Source organism: Scleropages formosus, chromosome 12 (assembly GCF_900964775.1).
Source record: "Scleropages formosus chromosome 12, fSclFor1.1, whole genome shotgun sequence".
NCBI classification, from domain to species: Eukaryota; Metazoa; Chordata; class Actinopteri; order Osteoglossiformes; family Osteoglossidae; genus Scleropages; species Scleropages formosus.
The window spans coordinates 8,498,397-8,517,540 of NC_041817.1; the positions used below are offsets into that span (position 1 = coordinate 8,498,397).

The 19,144-nt window shown below is 45.0% G+C and overlaps 2 protein-coding genes across 5 annotated transcripts; both read right to left on the reverse strand.

The window, feature by feature from the left end:
- Window positions 1-229: 229 nt before the first annotated feature.
- LOC108940324 (prisilkin-39-like) lies at window positions 230-4,678 on the reverse strand. The gene is made up of 2 exons (XM_029256609.1): window positions 4,551-4,678; window positions 230-2,439 (listed from the first exon to the last, which is right to left on the reverse strand). The coding sequence occupies exon 2, from the start codon at window positions 2,430-2,432 to the stop codon at window positions 834-836; it is 1,599 nt and encodes a 532-aa protein (XP_029112442.1). The 5' UTR covers window positions 2,433-2,439; window positions 4,551-4,678; the 3' UTR covers window positions 230-833.
- Window positions 4,679-10,005: 5,327 nt separating this feature from the next.
- On the reverse strand, window positions 10,006-19,139 carry LOC108940380 (LETM1 domain-containing protein LETM2, mitochondrial-like). Of its 4 annotated transcripts, none has more exons than XM_018762520.2 (11): window positions 18,939-19,139; window positions 18,572-18,638; window positions 17,957-18,389; window positions 15,574-15,717; window positions 15,026-15,163; window positions 14,548-14,751; window positions 14,152-14,271; window positions 13,878-13,997; window positions 13,469-13,546; window positions 12,551-12,622; window positions 10,006-12,425 (listed from the first exon to the last, which is right to left on the reverse strand). In XM_018762520.2, the coding sequence occupies exons 2-11, from the start codon at window positions 18,616-18,618 to the stop codon at window positions 12,372-12,374; spliced, it is 1,410 nt and encodes a 469-aa protein (XP_018618036.1). In that variant the 5' UTR covers window positions 18,619-18,638; window positions 18,939-19,139; the 3' UTR covers window positions 10,006-12,371. The 4 variants fall into 4 exon arrangements, with proteins under 4 accessions (XP_018618036.1, XP_018618035.1, XP_018618034.1 ...); XM_018762519.2 differs by having other exon boundaries at window positions 10,006-12,428; XM_018762518.2 differs by lacking the exons at window positions 10,006-12,425; window positions 12,551-12,622; window positions 13,469-13,546 and having other exon boundaries at window positions 13,609-13,997; window positions 17,957-18,371.
- Window positions 19,140-19,144: the final 5 nt, after the last annotated feature.

Sequence of the window (19,144 nt, forward strand, 5' to 3'; positions counted from 1 at the left end):
TATTTTTGCACCTGTACCATTTCTGCACTTCTACTACACACAATCTCCTCTAAAGCAACATATGGAACTGGTCAACACACACCTATTTCACATGAGAAACGCCGATTCTCAGTGAATAACCATTTCGTGGAAAAACTAAGGGATATGAGAAGTTCACGTACTTTCAAGCACCAACACACACACACACACACACACACGTATGACATGTAAAGAACAAAATATATTGGAAAAAAAGACAGTGTAAAGTTGTTTCCATGGCAACAGCCTCCTCCATGTAAATTTTACTTAAAGAGATTATTTGTCAGTCTCTGTGAATAAAGTGCCATAACATAACCTTCATTTTCTATCATGTAACTTTCTGGTTCATGCAGCAGTCAGTACTTGTGAAGTACAATTAAATCTGCTATATGTACAAATCTAACGTGCCCCCTTTTGGAAGTGTGCATGCACTGTTCATACCCCCTTTGCCTATTTAAGAGTTGATCCTTTTTGATTTGTACTTTCACATCTTTATTGTAGTTTGCCATTTGGAGTCACCAGTTTAACACATACAGCAGTCATGCGCATGCGTGAGGACAGAGCGCGGTACGTTACCCAGTACTGTAACGATCGGTGGCTTGGGACGGCTCCAAACAAGGGGTTCTACACTTCAACGGCAGGCAGCAGCAACCACAACATACAAAAATGCAGATTTGCTAAATCTGATAAATAAAATGACCCAAACCGTGATTTCTGTGAGAGCTGGAACACAATCCCTCTGGCAGCTTTAGTTTGCGTGTCTGTGTTCAATCACACGTCCGCATGAGTGGCGGTCGTGCCGGCGCCTCCGAGAGTCAGGGCGGCGGGAGATGGGTCGTCAGGGTCAGGATGAAAGCAGTGAGGAGCACAAGTAGCCCCCGGCTCAGCGGGCACCGCAGGGCTCCCGCGCTCCCACTGGGGTTGTTGCTCCGCACGGCCATCTGCTTCTCCATGTAACGCTCAGAGTACACCATGTAGAGCTCCACACAGCGGCGCGCTTTCAATTGCTCTATCAGCTCCGGGTAGCCAATCTCCAAAATGCTCACCGTGTCATCATCCGCCTTGCCACCGGGAGGTGGGACGGACTCTGCTTTGGAGTTGCCGGGAAGCCCAGGGTTAGGGGTCTGTGGTCTCTCTGTGGTGGTCTTCGCCTCCCCTTCATCCATGGAGTTCCCGCTTGCCGTACTGTTGCCCGGTGACGAGTCGGAGCCTTTGCCCACGTCGCCACTCGTGTTGGGATAGCCTGTCTGCGTGTCCTGTTTCACGGGGGTAACTGGAGTGTCCCTCGCCATGCTGCTTACATCTGGGGTATTTTGAGAGCTGCCATCCTGTCCCTGGAGCAAATCGGTCCTCTGCATACAGCTGTCCATGTACTCGTCGTAGGACTGTGGCGGTGGCTTGAACTGGTAATCCCGGCCGTAGTCGTTGTTGTCGGTGGAGCGGGACCCGTAGCGGCGGTACATGTAGTGGTTGTAGTAATACTCTTCCATGGGGCTGTGGAAGTGGAAGTTCGGACGGGGAAAGCGGCCCAAACCATATCCCACCGCCATGCCGGCAAGCGCTCCAACCCCTGCCGCCATGGCTGCGCTCTTCCCAAAGCCCTTGGATTTCAGCGAAGGACCCATACCCATGCCATGCACTGCATGAGAGAAAGGAGAGCCTCCCATGCCGAACCCACCTCCTCCATATCCGTAGCCCCCGCCATAGCGTGGACTCAAGATCTTATTGTCTGGGTTCCAGTTAGGATACGCTCCTCCTCCAGGGTAACCCCCAGGATAGCCACCTTGTCCCCATCCTGGCACACCCCTGTTTGGGTAACCACCAGGATAAGCACCTCCCCCAGGGTAAAATCCTCCTCCTCCATACTGGTTTGGATAACCACCTGGATTCACCCCTCCTCTAGCGGGGTAACCACCGGCAGCGGGGTAACCACCGGCAGCTGGGTAACCACCGGCAGCTGGGTACCCTCCAGGATTAACACCTCCTCTTGGTGGATACTGGTTAGGATACCCTCCGGCAGCTGGGTACCCTCCGGCAGCTGGGTACCCTCCAGGATTAACACCTCCTCTTGGTGGATACTGATTAGGATATCCTCCCCCAGCCGGGTATCCTCCCCCAGCCGGGTATCCTCCTCCAGCCGGGTATCCTCCCCCAGCCGGGTATCCTCCCCCAGCCGGGTATCCTCCTGCAGGGTTCTGTGGTTGCGGTTGCCTGGGGTAGTTACCCGGTTGCGTGTTTGTGCTTTGCCCTGGCTTGCGGGATCCCCCTGTGTTTCCCTTGCTGGAGGAAGACGTCTTGCGGCCCCAGCCGATGCTCGACTTGAAGCCTCCGCCCCCGCGCTTTGCCCCACTGAGTTGAGCCTGCAGCAGCAGGAGGGCCCCCAATGCCAGGGCCACGTAGGAAAGCAGCCTCATCCCTGCACTGCGGACAAGGGCACAGGAGCAGGGAGTCAGAAAAAAGCCTCTCTCAGCACTATTTGTGGCAAGATGCCGTGACAAACATACATAGTGGCTCCTTAAGCACCTGTAAGAATGACACTAAATGACAATATCACAGCGACTTCAGCCAGACGCAAGAGTGTCGGGACAGTTCACTTCATCGCACGTTCTTTCAACACGTTCATTAAAATGAATGAACAGCACATAGATGTTAGTCGAAACATCAACGGTTCATTTATGTAATATATTTATTCAAGAAAATCACAGCACAACTAAAATGTTCTGCTCCCATATAAATGTTTATACCAATACAATGAGTACTTAGTATATACGCTGCCTGGCAAAGAAAAAAAGTCACCACCTGAATTTAACTAAGCAAATAGGTAAGAGCCTTCCATTGGATAATTACTGCAGTGATTAATATGTTTCAGCTGGCAACAAGTTATTTAGCCCTAACTGATGCAGCGAGTAGCTTCTCATTTCTTAAACAACCATTTCGGAAGACATATCCTGTGGTCGTGGAAAAGATGTTACTCTGTTTCAGAAGGGTCAAATTATTGGCCTGCATCAAGCAACGAAAACACTACGGAGACTGCTGAAACTACTAAAACTGGGTTAAGAACTGTCCAACGCATTATTAAAACCCGGAAGGATAGTGGTGAACCATCATCTTCGAGGAAGAAATGTGGTCGAAAAAAATCTTGGAATGATCGTGATGGGTAAGAAGAGAGGCGGATGAAGTGATGCACCCATCATGCCTAGTGCATACAAGCCTGTGGGGACAGTGTCATGAACCGGGGTTGCTTCAGTTGGTCAGGTCTAGGTTCAGCAACGTTATGTGCCCAAAAAATGAGGTCAGCTGAATATACTGAATGAGCAGGTTTTTCCATCAAAGGATTTTTTTCTTCCCTGATGGCACGGGCAAATTCCAAGATGACAATGTCAGGATTCATGGGGCTCAAATTGTGAAAGAGTGGACCATGAGACGACATTTTCACACATCATTTCATAGTCTTATTATAACGGGACAGTGTCATTATTAAAATGCGCGTCAACACACCAATGACATGATTACATTTACATCATTTACGCTTCCAGTAATAATAAAACTGCTCTCATGCCTTGTGCCAAAAATACTAAAATATTTTACTTGGCCTAGGAGCGATTCCACGATTTTTTTGTGGTACAGCGGAGGGGGGGGTAAGAACCACCAGTCAGGGGGATCCAAGGACGGGGGGGGGGGGGGGGGATCTGGAGTTCACCTATGCATATTATTGCTGCAGAAAACAACACCCCCAGTCCACATATTTCGAAATATATAATCGAGTGTGTACATACACTATGTTTTCGAATATGGTCGACTCGTGTCTCTCTTCCACTTCGAGAAACGTGGTACGCTGATTTCGTGTCGCAAATCAGGCAACGATTGACAGCGCTCTGATCCAATGGGGTTGAGGACTGTCAGATTGACAGTACTCTAACCCAATGGCGTTTGGGGGGACACCAGGGGGCCAATCCTATTTCGGGGGGGGGGGGGTGCCTCCCCGTGCCACCCCTTTAGACACGCCCCTGCTAATTAAGCGACTGTATAATGTGTGCCAACTACACAGACTTTAAGCGCTGATAGACACGTAATATGACATGTTTTTCAGTGTGGGAGGGACACGGGGACACAGGGACACTGATCGTCATACTCCTCCCCTCTGCTCCCGATTAAAAGGGCGTATCCCCCCGGCGCTCACGGGCTGCGTAGCGGACAGCGTCGAGTCGCTTCGCAGAAACGTACTCGTGTTCCATTCTTATATTACTATTTTAGCGTTACAAGGTTGTGTGACGTAACATCCACTCTATGGGTTTGAAAGGAGCCTCCAGTTCCGCTATGACTATTATACAAGTGCCCGGTATGAAGCATTTGTCATTACGGTAAAGCGCGATGCGATGGACCTAATATTATAAACGACATAGTCACGCTCACTGTACATGATTTCGTTCGCCTTCCCCGGAAAATCTCAGCCGAACAAACGAACCCCACTCCGAATCGAATGTACAGCACCAACGCAATTCACAATATACCATAATAAAAAAAACGCTTACCTCGAGTGTGCCTGGTCTGAACACGTCTACTCGGAGCAGACGACACCGTCCTTCGGCAGGTGCACCGAGTTGTCATTCGAGTGCCTCGAGCGCCTCCCCCGTCATCCCCGTCATCCCCATGACTCCCGGTGACTCACTGTGACGTTCTCTCTACTGTAGGACAGACCATTTAAAGGTCCACTCCCACCATGCGGTCAGTCTACAACTACCCTTTTTTCTTGCGTCTCTTTTGGGAGCTTTACGGTAAGAACAAACGATAAATAGCGCTGGAGAGAGGGAATACTGTAAAGATGCGTCCTGTTCCGACTGTTTGGAGTCAGTGCGACGATACAGTTGATGGGCACCATCCAGTCCGTCCATCTGACACTGTGACAGTTGATTAGTCACTGTGTGGACATCTTCATAGAGCGATGGAAGTTGTGAACGCCTTTAATTCTTGGTGCCTTTACTAATCATCATGTTTTTTCTCTAGTATTTTCTACACTGTCCGAATCAGTGCTCCTCACTCAGATCACACATACCATCACGTCTTCACAAACCTTACAGCAGCCTGCTGCAACATGTTGGACACAAACAGAGCGATGGTCTCTGATTATGTCTGATAAAATCTGTTTTATAAAAGTCTTCGGGGATATGTTTTGCTGCTTTAACTCTTACACGAATTAAATTAGAGTGGAATTATCAATGTAGGTTTACTTCAGAAGAACACATTAATAAACATGGTATCAGTTATGGTGCAGTGCTGTTAAATAGGTTCCTTTCCCTTGATGACAATCGCATTGCTTCACATTCACAGTGGGTGTGGGAGCGGGTTCGAGCGCAGCTGGTGGCATAGTGGGTTAAGCCAGTGCCTTCCAGGCCCTGAGCTGCTCTGTGGGGGTGAATTTGCATATTTCTCCCAGTCTCTGGAATCCCCACACATGTACAGGAGAAGCCACAGGCAAACCACTGATGCCCGTCCCTCGCCATGGAAACCATGCCAGCGATTCCTACGAGCTGGATGTGACTCAATAGCACATCCATGCATTTAATGCGATTTGGGAAGAGTTTGTTCTCCCTTTGTTGGGCCCCCCCCTACAATCAACATACGTGTTTCAGGTGAATCTGGAATATCAATGGCCCTCCATGTGTTTTATGTTTCCCTGCTGTACAGATGAATAACCAGTTTAGTATATATAGCATTATAAGGCATCGGTTAAAAATACTAATTAATAATAGCTATACACTCATCTGCTAAATGAAAATTTTGGCAAGCTGGAGCCTAGCCGTGCCCATGTCCTGCCCAGACTGAGAACTGGGTAGACATTGATGGAAAACAAGCACCAGGTGGGGCCAACTGGAGCGATCAGATTCTGTGGAGAGGAACTCATGGAGCTGCTGGTATGTTGACTGTTGAATGTAGGAACGTTTTTGGCGTTTGCGGCTACAGAGCTGTTTCGTTACGCGTGCAGAGTTTGAGCTTTCGCTCTGTTTGCTTTGGATGGTTTTGAGTTGTGTCTACGTGGAGCTGCAGAACAAGAGCTACTCGAAGTCCAGCCACGAATGTCTCATGCCTGGTCGCTCTTTGAACGAGGCCGTAAATATTAATTAAGGTACTTCTTTAGAAAGCCCTGCTGATGAACCAGGTCGAGACCCAAGTCGATCCCGAAGGGCTGGAAGCGCCGCGTTGTGGATTCCAGGTGGGCGCCTAATGGACGTGTAGGGCAGCGACTGTGATATTTACCTCCTGTACGTGGTTCAAATGTACACGCAGCTCTTTGTAAAGTGTATTTTGCAAACATGTCTTCTACGGCATATACTTGTCACCAGGTTTTGTCAGTTTTTAATACTTTTTGTTTTGATTGTGTATAAACAAAACTGGTAAAACTGGTTACCATCTTAGGTTGCGTAACAAGTGCCTTTCCAGGCATCCTACTTTTATAAAATTTAATCTTCTTTCTTGGCCTAATGAGTTTAATTGGTAAGTTAATAGCATTATTACACTCATCCATCCCATATTCGAAGGAGGTCATGGCTGAAATGTGGGCAGCGTCTCTTTGGTGATTGTGACTCTGAAACCACAGATTCCGTTGAGCGATACAAGAAGAATGTTTTTGGGGAAGCAGAAGAAGAGATGGGGAGAAGAGGAGTGATGGATAATTCAGCGAAACAAAGCATTGAAGGTTTTACATTTTTAATGAGGATCAGTTTTCTCAGAGTTAAAGGAGTGCAGTTACCAATATTGGAATAATGGAACAAGACACACTGTGTCTGTGGTTGATTTACACAAAGCATGACGTGAAAGGAAATTGGGGAGTGGCCGTGTGCTCAATGCAGGTCCGGCTTTGCAGTGTGAGTGCCGGTGATCCCCCCCCCCCCCCGTGTGGGGGCATGCTATTAATGGCATTGTCCTGCAGGAGTCCCGGTGTCAGCTGTCCACTGTGGATGATCGCTAATCTGTCTGCCGGCGCTAGGAGAAACGCCGTGACACCCTCTTCATCGCCACTGTCTCGCGCAGCTCTTGCTGAGGAAAAGGAGCAGTCGGCCTGGGGTGTGGCGCACAGCGCACACACACACGCGCACACACACGCACACACACAGAGCCCAGGGGGACTGCGTGCACCAGCCTGGTACACTTGGGACAAAAATAGGCCTTTCTGTCTGGAAATATTAACCCCTTTTGTCAAGAGTCACAAATGTATAACAATCTGTTGATCACTTGCTGTTTTGCTTGGATAAAGACATCTGCAGGAGGTTCAAGATAGGATTGTGGGATGGCACAGTGGCCCAGCGAGTAGCGCTGCTGTCTCAGCACCTGGGTGGTGCGAAAGGACGTGGGTTCGATCCCCGGTCAATCTCTGTGGAGTTTGCATGTTGTCTGTGTGGGTTTCCTCTGGGTGCTCTGGTTTCCTCCCACAGTCCAAAGACATGCTGTTCAGGTTCACCCATAGTGTGTGAGTGACAGAGAGAGTGTGTGTGTTCCACTGATGTATGGATGAGTGACCCAGTGTAAGTAGTGTATCTAGCAGTGTAAATCACCTTGGTGAATAAGGTGTGTGGGCTGATAACACTGCATAGTTTGTTGGAAGTTGCTTTGGAGAAAAGTGTCTGCTGAATAAATGTAATGTAATGATCTGGGGCTGAGGTTGTAAAACCTTCAAATGTGGATGATGATCCTTTATTAGGATGAGTGGCTATTGATAACAACAAAGTATGGAGTGTACTTTGCCTCGTGCAGAATTTGTAAATTGTAATATAGCTCCTTACAACAGCCACTTGAGAGTTAAAACTTGCACGTCTATTTTTGTCAAAGTCAGGGCTGCGTTTCCATGTGGGTCACACCACTTCTCATAGAATTAATTCCGGTGGTGTCACAGCGCTCGGCTCATCGTGCGACACTTTGTCGCTTTCGTCCTTGAGGCTGAATGGGCCGCTGGGAACGACGCCGGGTGTATTGTACATGCGCGCACACACACCTCCCGAGATGTGTATCTTGTGCGTACTCACTCACTCTTTGGAGTGTGTCTTCATATTCAAAAATCTGCAGAAATTTCAGTTTGACAAAACATATTCCATCCATCATTCATTCATTTCATCCTCACTCATCTTGCCTACCTCCTTGGCTAAGAGTCTGGGAGTGATGATTGACTCAAGTCTATCTTTCTCTGAGCACATCGAAGCCACAATCCGGACCTGCAGTTACACCCTGCGTAAGATCGGCAAGATCCGTCCTCACCTCACAACTGACTCTGCCCAACTACTTGTCCAGGCCATGGTGACTTCTCATCTGGACTGCTGCAATTCTCTCCTGTGCGGCCTTCCTGCTACTGCCATCAAACCTCTACAGCTTCTGCAAAATGCTGCGGCACGAGTTGTGTTTGATTTGCCAAAGCGTTCCTACGTATCTCCTCTACTCATTTCTCTGCACTGGCTTCCTATAGCTGCCCGAATCAAATTCAAAACCCTGATTACTGTGTACAAATGCATCAATAGAACTGCTCCCAGGTATTTACAGGACTTGATCAACCGCTACACCCCAACTAGACCCATTCGCTCATCTACTTCTGCTCGCTTGGTGGTCCCACACACGAAAGGTAAAGCATGGAGGTTCTCGGTTCTGGCTCCATTGTGGTGGAACGACCTTCCCCTCCAACTCAGAACTGCTGAAACTCTGTCTACATTCAAGAAGGGTCCGAAAACTCACCTTTTCCGGACCCATTTCGCCCAAGATCTCTCCAGCTCATGTACGGTGTAAATGTTCATGCACCGTAACTTCATGAGCATCACCAGATAAAGCCTTTAATCAGCCACTACTCCGGCATTGTATTTGCTTACTTGTGTATCTTATATTTAAAAAAAATGGTTAGGATGGTATCAGGATTTATCTATCCTGTGTTTTATGCACCTACTCGATCAATGAACCTTGGTGCAGCAAGTAGTAGGTAACAAACTAGGTTTGCTTGAGACTTACATGTCTGCAGCTATGTCTCTTCTCAATGTAATGCATAAATTGTACTTTTGCTGAGATGTACATCACCTTAGACAAAAGCGTCTGCTAAATGAATAAATGTAAATTTTAAGGGGGGAATGCCCCCCATTATTCAATCAAGCCTTAATTTGCCCCCAAGTCCCCAAATATGTTTAACTCAATACTTTTGCTAATATTTTGGTCCCCAGTGCGTTACTAGTTAAAGCACCGCATCATGGGTATCAGCAGGGAAAGTGAGTCCTCCCATAGCTCACATTCTGTACTCTATTTATGAAATTTGGTATGAAGGGACAAGTAGCATAGTACTTAGAACCTTGAACTGAAAGGTCCTGGGTTTGAATCCACCTCCTGCTGCAGTTCCCTTTTGAAAATTACCCTGCTGTATAAATAAACAGCTTACATTTATTAATTTTGCGATAATTGTTATGCAGTTTTTAGCACACATTTTTATCCAAGGAGACTGACAACACCAGCTGCACCACATTAAACTCTCAACTGTCATTTACCCATCTATACATCAGAGCAACACGCACACAAGCATGATGGGCAGTTAACCAATTGCTACCTGCTGTGCCACCATGCTCTCCACGAGTCACTTTGGAAAAAAGGGAGACGTGTCACAGTAATGGATCTATTTCACTTGTGATATTAGATTTACCGTAGTCAGTGGCTGTGACTATGTGAGACTGGAGTTGGTTAGTGGTCATTGCTTCCCGGGTAACGTACAGGTTAATGCATTAGATGTAGTCAGATTGACACCACTTTGGGTTTGAAGTACCAGGCATGTCTCGGTTCCAAAAACATGACACCTAACATTGTACGGTAGAAAAAGGCCCCTTGTAGAAGCGAAGTGACCAGGTAACGTGCAAAAATGCCGCTGTAATGAAGAATAAACCTGTCGAACGTATATATTTTCATAAGCCCTTGTGGCAGTTTTTAGTTCAGAACTAATGAGAGAATTCTTTAATAGCAAAGAGTGCAGGGAACTTCAAAATCCCACAGCAATATTCAGCGGCAGCGCGGCTCCCTTTTTAAAATGGGCTATGCTAATAGCGTGCAGGTGTGATTAAAAGTATTAAGATGTATAATGTATTAAAAATAAAGCGATGACCTCAAATCTTTTGATGTCAAGCACAGTTCGCCCCACATCACAGCAGCAATTGTTTATTAGACACCTGATGTGACATGTTGCTAGATGTGAGCCTGGGGAAAAAAAAGGCACTTTGCTGATTGTTTTGTTGAATATCATTGGGACAGTGATGGACGTGATATGGAGTCTGTGTCTAAATACGTCAACCGTTGCTGAGCGTGGCACTGAAAAAAAGAAGTTCTCACGATCATTTTAGCGAAAGACTTTAGAAAAGAAACACGTTCTATGACGTCTTGATCATGAATACATACTAGGCTGAGTATCTTTGCTTTCAGGTCCCTGCAGTGCGGTGCCACCAGCTGGAAGTGCGGAGGGCCTGCAGCTGGGAGCTGCTCGCCATGTAATGTACTATAGTAATTTAAGGTTGAGGTCTGTTGACAATGTCCTTTGGACAGCACAGATGTGTAGTATGTGTCCGTATCATCGAAAACACAGCTTCTGTTACTTGTACACATTTCAAAGGTATCATGTTTATTTCAAAGGGGGGAAGACAACCAAGATGCTGGGCAAGTTAAAATGTCATTTTAATAATTTCATCCTTGAGCTCTGCACTCAGACTTCAGGGGAAAAACTGCCATTTTAATAATAGGTATTAACGTGTGAAAGGAATGGGGTGGGATAAAGCCTAGAGTACAGAAACATCTTTTGAACACTAAATGCATTTATAGGCCAAACAAGGGTCTTCTCTACTGTAATTACAATGTAATGGCAGCATGAACACTGGTTCCATTAATTAAGGACCTGTGCTTGCGCTCTGCCGCTTACAAATGAAAAGTCTTAGAGCTGCTAGAGAGCTGGACTCAGAAGTGTCGGTGAATGAAACAAAGTCCAGCGCTATCCACCCATGGCATTAGAGTGCACTCCCTGCACGATGCAATGTCCTGGTTGCAATCAAAAAGGTGTGTACTCAAAGATGCAGTATTTACAGGCTCACTGACAAATTCCAAAGGGATTGGAAGGTTGTTTCAGAAGGCATTGCTCACAGGAGTACAATACTACAGTATTTTGAATCGTTTGTTGAGGTGTAGTGACTGTTGCCAGTTTAAAATGCCACATAAAACAGACATTGGGGAGCTCTTTCACAAAACGGGGCGTTGGCAAAGAAATGCACGTGAAAGAATGACGCATTTCAGAAGAAGGAGGGCGCTCCGTTTTGGTCACACCACTTCCTTTTCTGATCTCTAGCTCTGTGCAAATATTAAATGTATGAAGACTAGGCTTCTCTCTCGGTGCAGTCTGAAAGGTAAAGGAGTATGTTGATGGGAAGTGCTGGACCGTCAGTTTCGGCCTTTCTGCAGTAGCAAATTGTCAAGGCAGAGAGAATGAGCCAGTTTCTGTGAGTATCTGCACCTGACAAAAATAAACACCTTGGCTCATTGCCCATGATCAGTTATGGGAGACATTTTAACGCCTTTAACAAAAATCGTTGTAACTTGTTAGCTGACATTCCTGCAGTTTTACACCTCTACACTGATTTTGCACTGTATCCTGTCTAAACAATTTTTCATTTGAAATATCTAATTTCTGTAATTGATCAAAAGAAAATCGGATCTTTCCTCTGATACTTTCCACCAAGTAAATGAGGACAGTTCTAATTTATATTAAACAGGAGTGTTCCTATGTATGTTGGATAAGTAATACAATACAACCTCAAATTCACATATAAAAATAAAGTTGTGTCCATAAGAAGATGGAAGGGGGTGACTTTACTACAGTTTAATTTTCAAAATTTTGTTATGGTCAGAAGAGCTGCAATTTCAAACATGAACACCGTTTGAGTATAATATAGTGCAGGCACATGAAACAAAATGCCAATATTCATAGAACAGCTGGACTGTACAAAGCAGCCAAAGTTTTTAAAATGTTCCAGATGGAAGGAAATATACAAAGTATTTACATATATACAATGAAATTTTTGGTAATAAGCCAATCTGACTTGTCAGGTTCCACACTTCACTGTGTATTCTTAGACAGGGGAGTAGTAACAGTTTACTGGCATTTCATTTAGTTCTTTTGGGTGCAAATTTGCTGAACGCATTGTAGCGGTAAAAAAGAAAAAAGAAAAAAAAAAAAAAAAAAAAGAGCGTTTTGTTTTCAAAGCAGGAATTGCTCTAGGTTTCCAGTAAGAGGGTTCGGGGTGGACAGCTGTAAAGTAGTGTTGTCATCTGCTAGAGAGCCCTTTCGCTGAGCGGCCAACTGAACCTCATGCACCGTTGGCGCTTATCTTGTTTTTCTCAGATGTCTCGGTGGCTTTGGCCTGCTGGGAGCAGACCCAAAGTGAGTACATCTCAAGGCAGGCAATTCTGCAACACAGGGTTACCCCACTACTAGTACTGTTGGCTACGTAGGATACGTATGACATAGGCAACCAAAGGGACTTGCCTGCATGACTTTGGCTGCAGCTGGTGCCATGGGTGAACTAATCTTGCTGGATTGCTCCGGAATTTCCTCCCCCTACAACAAAATGTGCACATGCAATGAATACTTCGCGCGCATCATTTTATGATTTGGTGAGGATATTAAAGCTTATTACTGAACTTTTCAACCTTGGTCCTGGTGGATGGACTCCCTTGTACTTTTTTTTTTTTTTACTGTTGTGGCCAAACAATTTATGTAATAGCGGATGCTGATTTAAACTTCACTGAACCAGATGTGAAAATGGAGGACCCAGTACACTTCATTTCTATGTAACCATACTTTTAGTTCTACAAAAATGGTTGGAGGTGTACTGATGTCACAGTAGTTTTGGAGCAAAACAGGACAAATTAGTTTTTGAAAGTGTTTAACAATTGCCAAGTACATCGGTGATTAAGCGACACAGTAATCATTATTAGCTGTGAAAAATGAACTACAACAGTATTGTTGGCCCTTTCATCATTAGATATTCCATCATTACCACCCATTTGACTGAACACAGTTTTAAATGATACTGAGCTCTGAAGCTTATGCTTTTGGATAAACACCATTTGAATCACATAATGTGTAAGCATAATTAAGCCCTAAACTGGAACAAAAAGCATATCTGGGGTTTCCATGGACTAGGAATGAATACCCATGGTTTAAATTATACCATGGTGATAAAGCTGAAACAATTACCTTATGCATTACTTTTTTTTTTTTTGCAGAGGCTATATTAGACCCTCTATTTCATTCCTTGTTGCACAACCTTTCTGAGGACTGCTGTGACCATCCTTTGAGGATCAGATTGGAAAGGGGCACAATTTCCACACCACTGTGACTACAAAAATCATATCCAGAAACTGACTGGCAAATTCCCCAAATATAAACATTTCCACTCACCTTCCTTTCAGCTATCACCGGAGCTGAGTCTCTGAGAATGTCTGAAGCTGCTCCTTGGGCTTCAGCAGCTGGAGTTGTCTTTTGTGATATAGGCAAAAAAAAAAAAAAAAAACCACATAAAATGTTCCACATAAAGAAGCCATTGCTGTGCCTTATCTGACTAAAACTACACATGTGACATAAAACAGAATTCTTCACCACCTATGGAGTTTGTTGGCTGTGTTTTTCTGATTAAGTCCTTCTGTTCCTCTACATGTGTTGAGTTTAGACACAGCAACACAATAACGTGCTTTGTCAAGCACTCACCTAAGTTTAAGAAAGTGGGGTGGGGACACACACACTGAAGCACTATGGGCCTGAGAGCCGACATAAGGCAGAGAATGGCACTGACTACTGAGGGGGATTTTACCTCTAGTTTGGCCACAGGTGGGATGACTATGGGCTTAGGCTTGAGGTCAGTCAGGTACATGGCCCGGGAAAGCAGCAGCAGCGAGGGTGGAACATTCTCCTTCAGGTGCAAGTCCAGCCACTGTTACAAAGCAAAGGGGAGAAAGTGCCTCTGGCATCAGGCACACAGACAGGCCACCCACCTCGAGACTGCAAGAAATGATCGTGGGGTGCAAAGACACCCCCCGAGTGATTTTTACATGAAATTAATGTTATTTAAAAAATGAACTAGGTACTTGTTGTAGCTGCTGCTGGAGCTGATCTGCAGTGAGCCCAAGTGACCGCATCCCTCTGCTCCGGCAGGCTGACTGCAGCTCAGACACACTCATGGCTGCCACGCCCTCCTTAGCAATCATCTGGTCACACACACAAAACAGATGTATCTAAAAATTGCACCTTGTGCTACCATAAGAAAATGGCAAAAATCTGATGCAAAGACCTTCACAAGTCAAACTTAACCTAAGATGTTGCTCAGTGAATGAATTTCCTCTTGCAAATCTACAGTCTCTTACATCACAAACAAAACTAAATAGTGCTCACATGTAATCTGAATCTGGACTACATCCCAAATTCCAATGAGGCTTAATTAAGACCGAGGTTAAACGAAGAGGTGGTTCCTCAAAGGTTCTGACCTCGTCATCAGCCTTGATGTTGCGCAGTTGCAGGAGCAGCTGGAAGCGGAGGAGGTTGTTGGTACCAATGGGCTGCAGCTCCAGCAGCTTGCACAGGGCTACCAGCTGTGGACGTTCCAGATGTTCCAGCGTCAGTTCGTCCTCAAACAGTTTGGAAAACTGAACAATGTCCTTGATGGAGGGTTGCTCTCCCGTGTGCCGCACCTAGGAGGAGGGCAATAGGAACGAGAGGAAAAAAAAAAAAAAACGGATAACCAAAGCTCAGTACCTTCCAGAAATCTGGAAGTGTCAAGCCTCAAAGAAGTATGTGACGACAATTTAAGCCTTTGCTGTCCATCACTTTGTCACACATCCTTTAACCTCTTCTGTCATCTTGGAAAGAAATGGGACAGTGCGGTATACAGGCCAGAGTGGTACACAGGCCAGAGTAAAGCTGTGTGACAAGGTCAGAAATTTACATTCCAGTAAACTCAAGTACCTTTTGCACATATGTTGAGAACCTTTGCGTTTCACCACCAGTCTCTGCTTTGTTTCGTCTGGCCATTTCAGAGATGGTCTCCTGCAGGAACTTGGCCAACTCCAGTTTGGCTGCCAGTCCCTTTTTCTGTTTCTCCTCCTGCAGAGAGGAGGTACATCAGCTCGTGATTGTCCTGCTCACTCCATGGCATGTGATCAAGCTGACTCTGTTACACTGAATACTCTTACCACTTATACAGTTGTACAATTTAGCTATGCACTCCTACCATGTTTGTAAATATGACAAACAGGACTCTAGTGATGTAAACAGAGGAATGGAAGAGATTCATTATCCTCTCCTTTTTATCTGTTAACAGGTCCTTTCTAAATATCTCACTTCCTTAACAGAATTTAAAAACATTATACCAGAGGTTTAAAAGTCAAAACATAAGCAGCAAGGCAAAACCCAAAGCAAGTCTGAACTCAAGCAGATTCCTAGTTTAACATTAAAGGAAAGATCATTCAAACCATTAACATTTGTATGACCAATACAAACTTTTTGAGGCTTACTTTCTTTGACTCTGTTTCAAAAGTGGAAGGCAGCATATCAGGGAAGAGCTTGAGGAAGACGGGCAACAGGAACTCCATGAAAGGGACAATGATGAAGACCATGAAGGGGACCAGTCGGAACAGGTCAGCACATGTGCGCATGAGCTGAGGACAACAGAAAACAGTTTTACCACAACAGCAGGAGAAGAGCACCCCAAAAAAAAACTTTTACTTAAGCACAGAACATACGAGATTTCCAAAAAAGGCATGTTTTTTTTGAAGCTCAGCTGTACACAGCACCAATTAAACTATAACACAATCACAATAGCCTGGGAAAGCTGCAGCTTTTCTGACATACCCTTTTTGTTAAAACCTGTGATCAGCTGCTGAACTGTAAACTGACCAGGTAAGCGAACATTTCCAGTGTTAGTTTATGTGCTGTCACTATTTGCAGTTTTCCTTCAGCTATCAAATTGCTGTTCAAATGGAAATATCAACATCAGCATTTGTACAACTTAGATTAACTCTGAACGCCACAAGCTTCTGTTTTCCTTTTTATATTGAGAACATGGAAAAGTTCAGGCTCCCCTTCTGAATAGCCTAATTAATTCCCAAAGATCTGCCTGTAATGTTAATTATTGTTTTTTTTAAAAAAAAAAAAAAAAAAAAAAAAAACTACAGTTAATTTAGATATGTAGAAAAATATGTAATACATTCCTGAACCACAAAAGTTTCACCCCAAGTTTATTGTCATAGATACAAGTACCATGTACAAGTATCACGAAATTCTTCCTGAATGCTTCTCCACAGACTATGGACAAAGACAGAGACAATAGAAATACTACACAAACAAAACAATGACAATGACCGTGAGTAGTGCAACAGCAATAAATAATGGTAAGAGTAATAAAAATAATACCAGCAGACAGCCAGAGAACTCAGAACGAGAGAATGAGAATGCTTAAGTGATATGTATCAGGTGAGTGGGTGAGACTATATTGCCATTAGTGCATGAATGTGTTGATGTGTGGCTATCCTACAATAGACTGGTCTCCTGACTAGTGTGACACCCTGTCCTTTCAAGACTGACTCCAGACAAACATGGCCTGAACAACCAGTTAAAACTGTGATTTTGTTGTTTTTTTTTTTTTAAATTGTAATTTTTAAATGCTGCAATTTCTTGTAAATTTTAGATATAACCCATCTCTTTTACGTCCTATGATGCAGTTCTCAGCCTTGTGATTGCCCAAGTGAGAGCCACTGGTTGATGCCACCACTGCACATAAAATTGGCCCTTATGAAGCAATCTGTCACAGTTCTAGATAAGGAGTCTGCAGCCTTCTAGTACCTTCAAGACTTCTTCCATAAGGTGTCTGAGGCAAAGGTCAAAGCTGGTGTCTTTGTCAGACCACAGATAAAGAAAATCCTGGAGTGCAAGGAATTCCCCAAGAAGCTCCTAGGAAGGAGAAAGCAGCTTGGGACAGCTTTGTAGCAGTGGTTTGGGGCTTCCTGGGCAATCACAAGGCTGAAAACTGCATGGAGCTGGTTGAGATTCTGGCGAAGAACTACGGGAAAATGGGCTGCAGGATGTCCCTCAAAGTTCATATCCTTGATGCTCATCTTGATAAATTCAAGAACATCGGAGTGTATTCGGAGGAGCAAAACAAGTGCTCCCACCAGGATATACTGGCCTTTGGATGGCACTACCAAGGAGCATATAGCGAGAACATGATGGAAGAATATATTTGGGGGCTGATTTGTGGAAGTGATTTACATTATAATCGTAAATCTTAAAACGACTCACTTCTAAATCTTTTGTGGTCATTTTTTGTATAACTTTAGTATAGATAAAATGTTAATTTTGATTCATAAAAAAAAACATATCACTTTATGTGAATGAAAATGTGCAAATTTGCCCATTGTCCCATTGGAAATAGGTAGATTTCAAAATATCAGTACCTGGTCACAAAACCAAAGTTTGAAGGGAATAATAGGCATTTCATCTATGTTTTAGGCATAAGGAAATAACACTTACTACACCGGAACAAAAAAAAAAAAAAGTGCAAATTTGTTACACGGTGTTATCAATGAAAGTCACAAGATTTCTGAAAGATGGACAGGAAAAACCAAGCTCCTTGTGGGGAAGGATGGCAGGCTACAGGCCTTGTGTGGGGCTCCACGTAACCAGTATTTTCAATTAAGTTCTGCCCTTGTAATGCCTTTCTTATAAGTGTGAATTTATCGCTCTTTATGTGAACGTTATGGTGCGAATTACTTTTGCTCCTACATCCACAATCTCACAAAAGTAGGCTTGTTACACAAGGGAAATCTACATCTCTTCTGTGTCTCTAAATGAGTAAATAAGGGCACTCTGGTTGTGAAGCCAGCAGTACAGATACCGTACCCGTCTCCTTTCTCGCCTGGTAAGCTGGTGGCCATGAAGCAGTAGCCATACGGTCCGGCCAGCAATCCTGATGTCAATCCCCAGGAGCCGAAACCCATTGTAATAGTGTTTCAGCTCGTCCACTATCCTCTGCCACAGCGACTTCTTCACCACTGATCGCTCCGGTTCCTTGGCAGGAGATGGCACGGCAGAGTTGGGGTCCTTTGCGGTGTCCACATCCCCCGAGCCCTTCTCCTTGGTCTCTTGGAGCCAGCGACATGAGCCGTGCAGAGAACGCGCTGGAGTGCAGCTGTACCTGATGAAGGGCTGGGCCAGGTCAAGGTGTGCGGCCTTGGTGGACAGAGCAGTCCGGGTGGTGATCTCCAGACGGCAGCGGAATCGTGCCACAGTTGGGGGAAAGCAGCAGGTGTGTCTCCTAGACAGCAGAGGTCCCCTGTGAGCCACCAAGAAAGTCATACCTCTTTTTTGTACACATGATCCTAGCAGCACAACCCTTTTTAAATAAATTTCTTTTCAAGAGAAACCAAGGAGCTTACACTGCAGGTTTGAATGATCACCCTCTACACACCACAATATATTTTAACAGTAGCAGTATAACACAGTACGACGTCTTACATGTGTCGTGTCATGGCAAACAGCCCCTGACCGGTGACCCCTGCCATGGTCAGCACAGAGCAAGATCCTGCAGAAACAGAAAACCTGAGCTACTATCAATCAACGGGCAACAGTGCAACTTACTAATTTGGCTCGTGTTAGTATAACGCGTGGAAAAATGTCAAAACGCTCGCTGCACTGTCACAATACAAATCAGTCTCTGGCATCACTGGAAGAACTCTTTTTTTTTTTTCTACTAAATCCTGGAATACCTCAAACTGCCTCGTGGCTCTGTGTGCGTGTGTCTGCGTGTATAAAAGTAGAGGAAGAAGAGCTCCTCCAGTCCCGGCCTGGACACACGTCACGGAACCTCCTCAGATTTATATACCTTCGAAGTCAGACGTCGGCAAGATTCAGGAACGCAGCGGTGACTTAGTGACACAGACAATCCATGAAAGGCGCTCGACTGAAACAGCTGACAGCTAAGCAAGGCTTGTAGCGCTGGCGCTCGTGTGAAAAATAAACCCATTTACAGAACGGTGGCTGAAAGACTTCACCGTGAGGACAGCTGTCAGAAAAATAACAGCTTCCTGC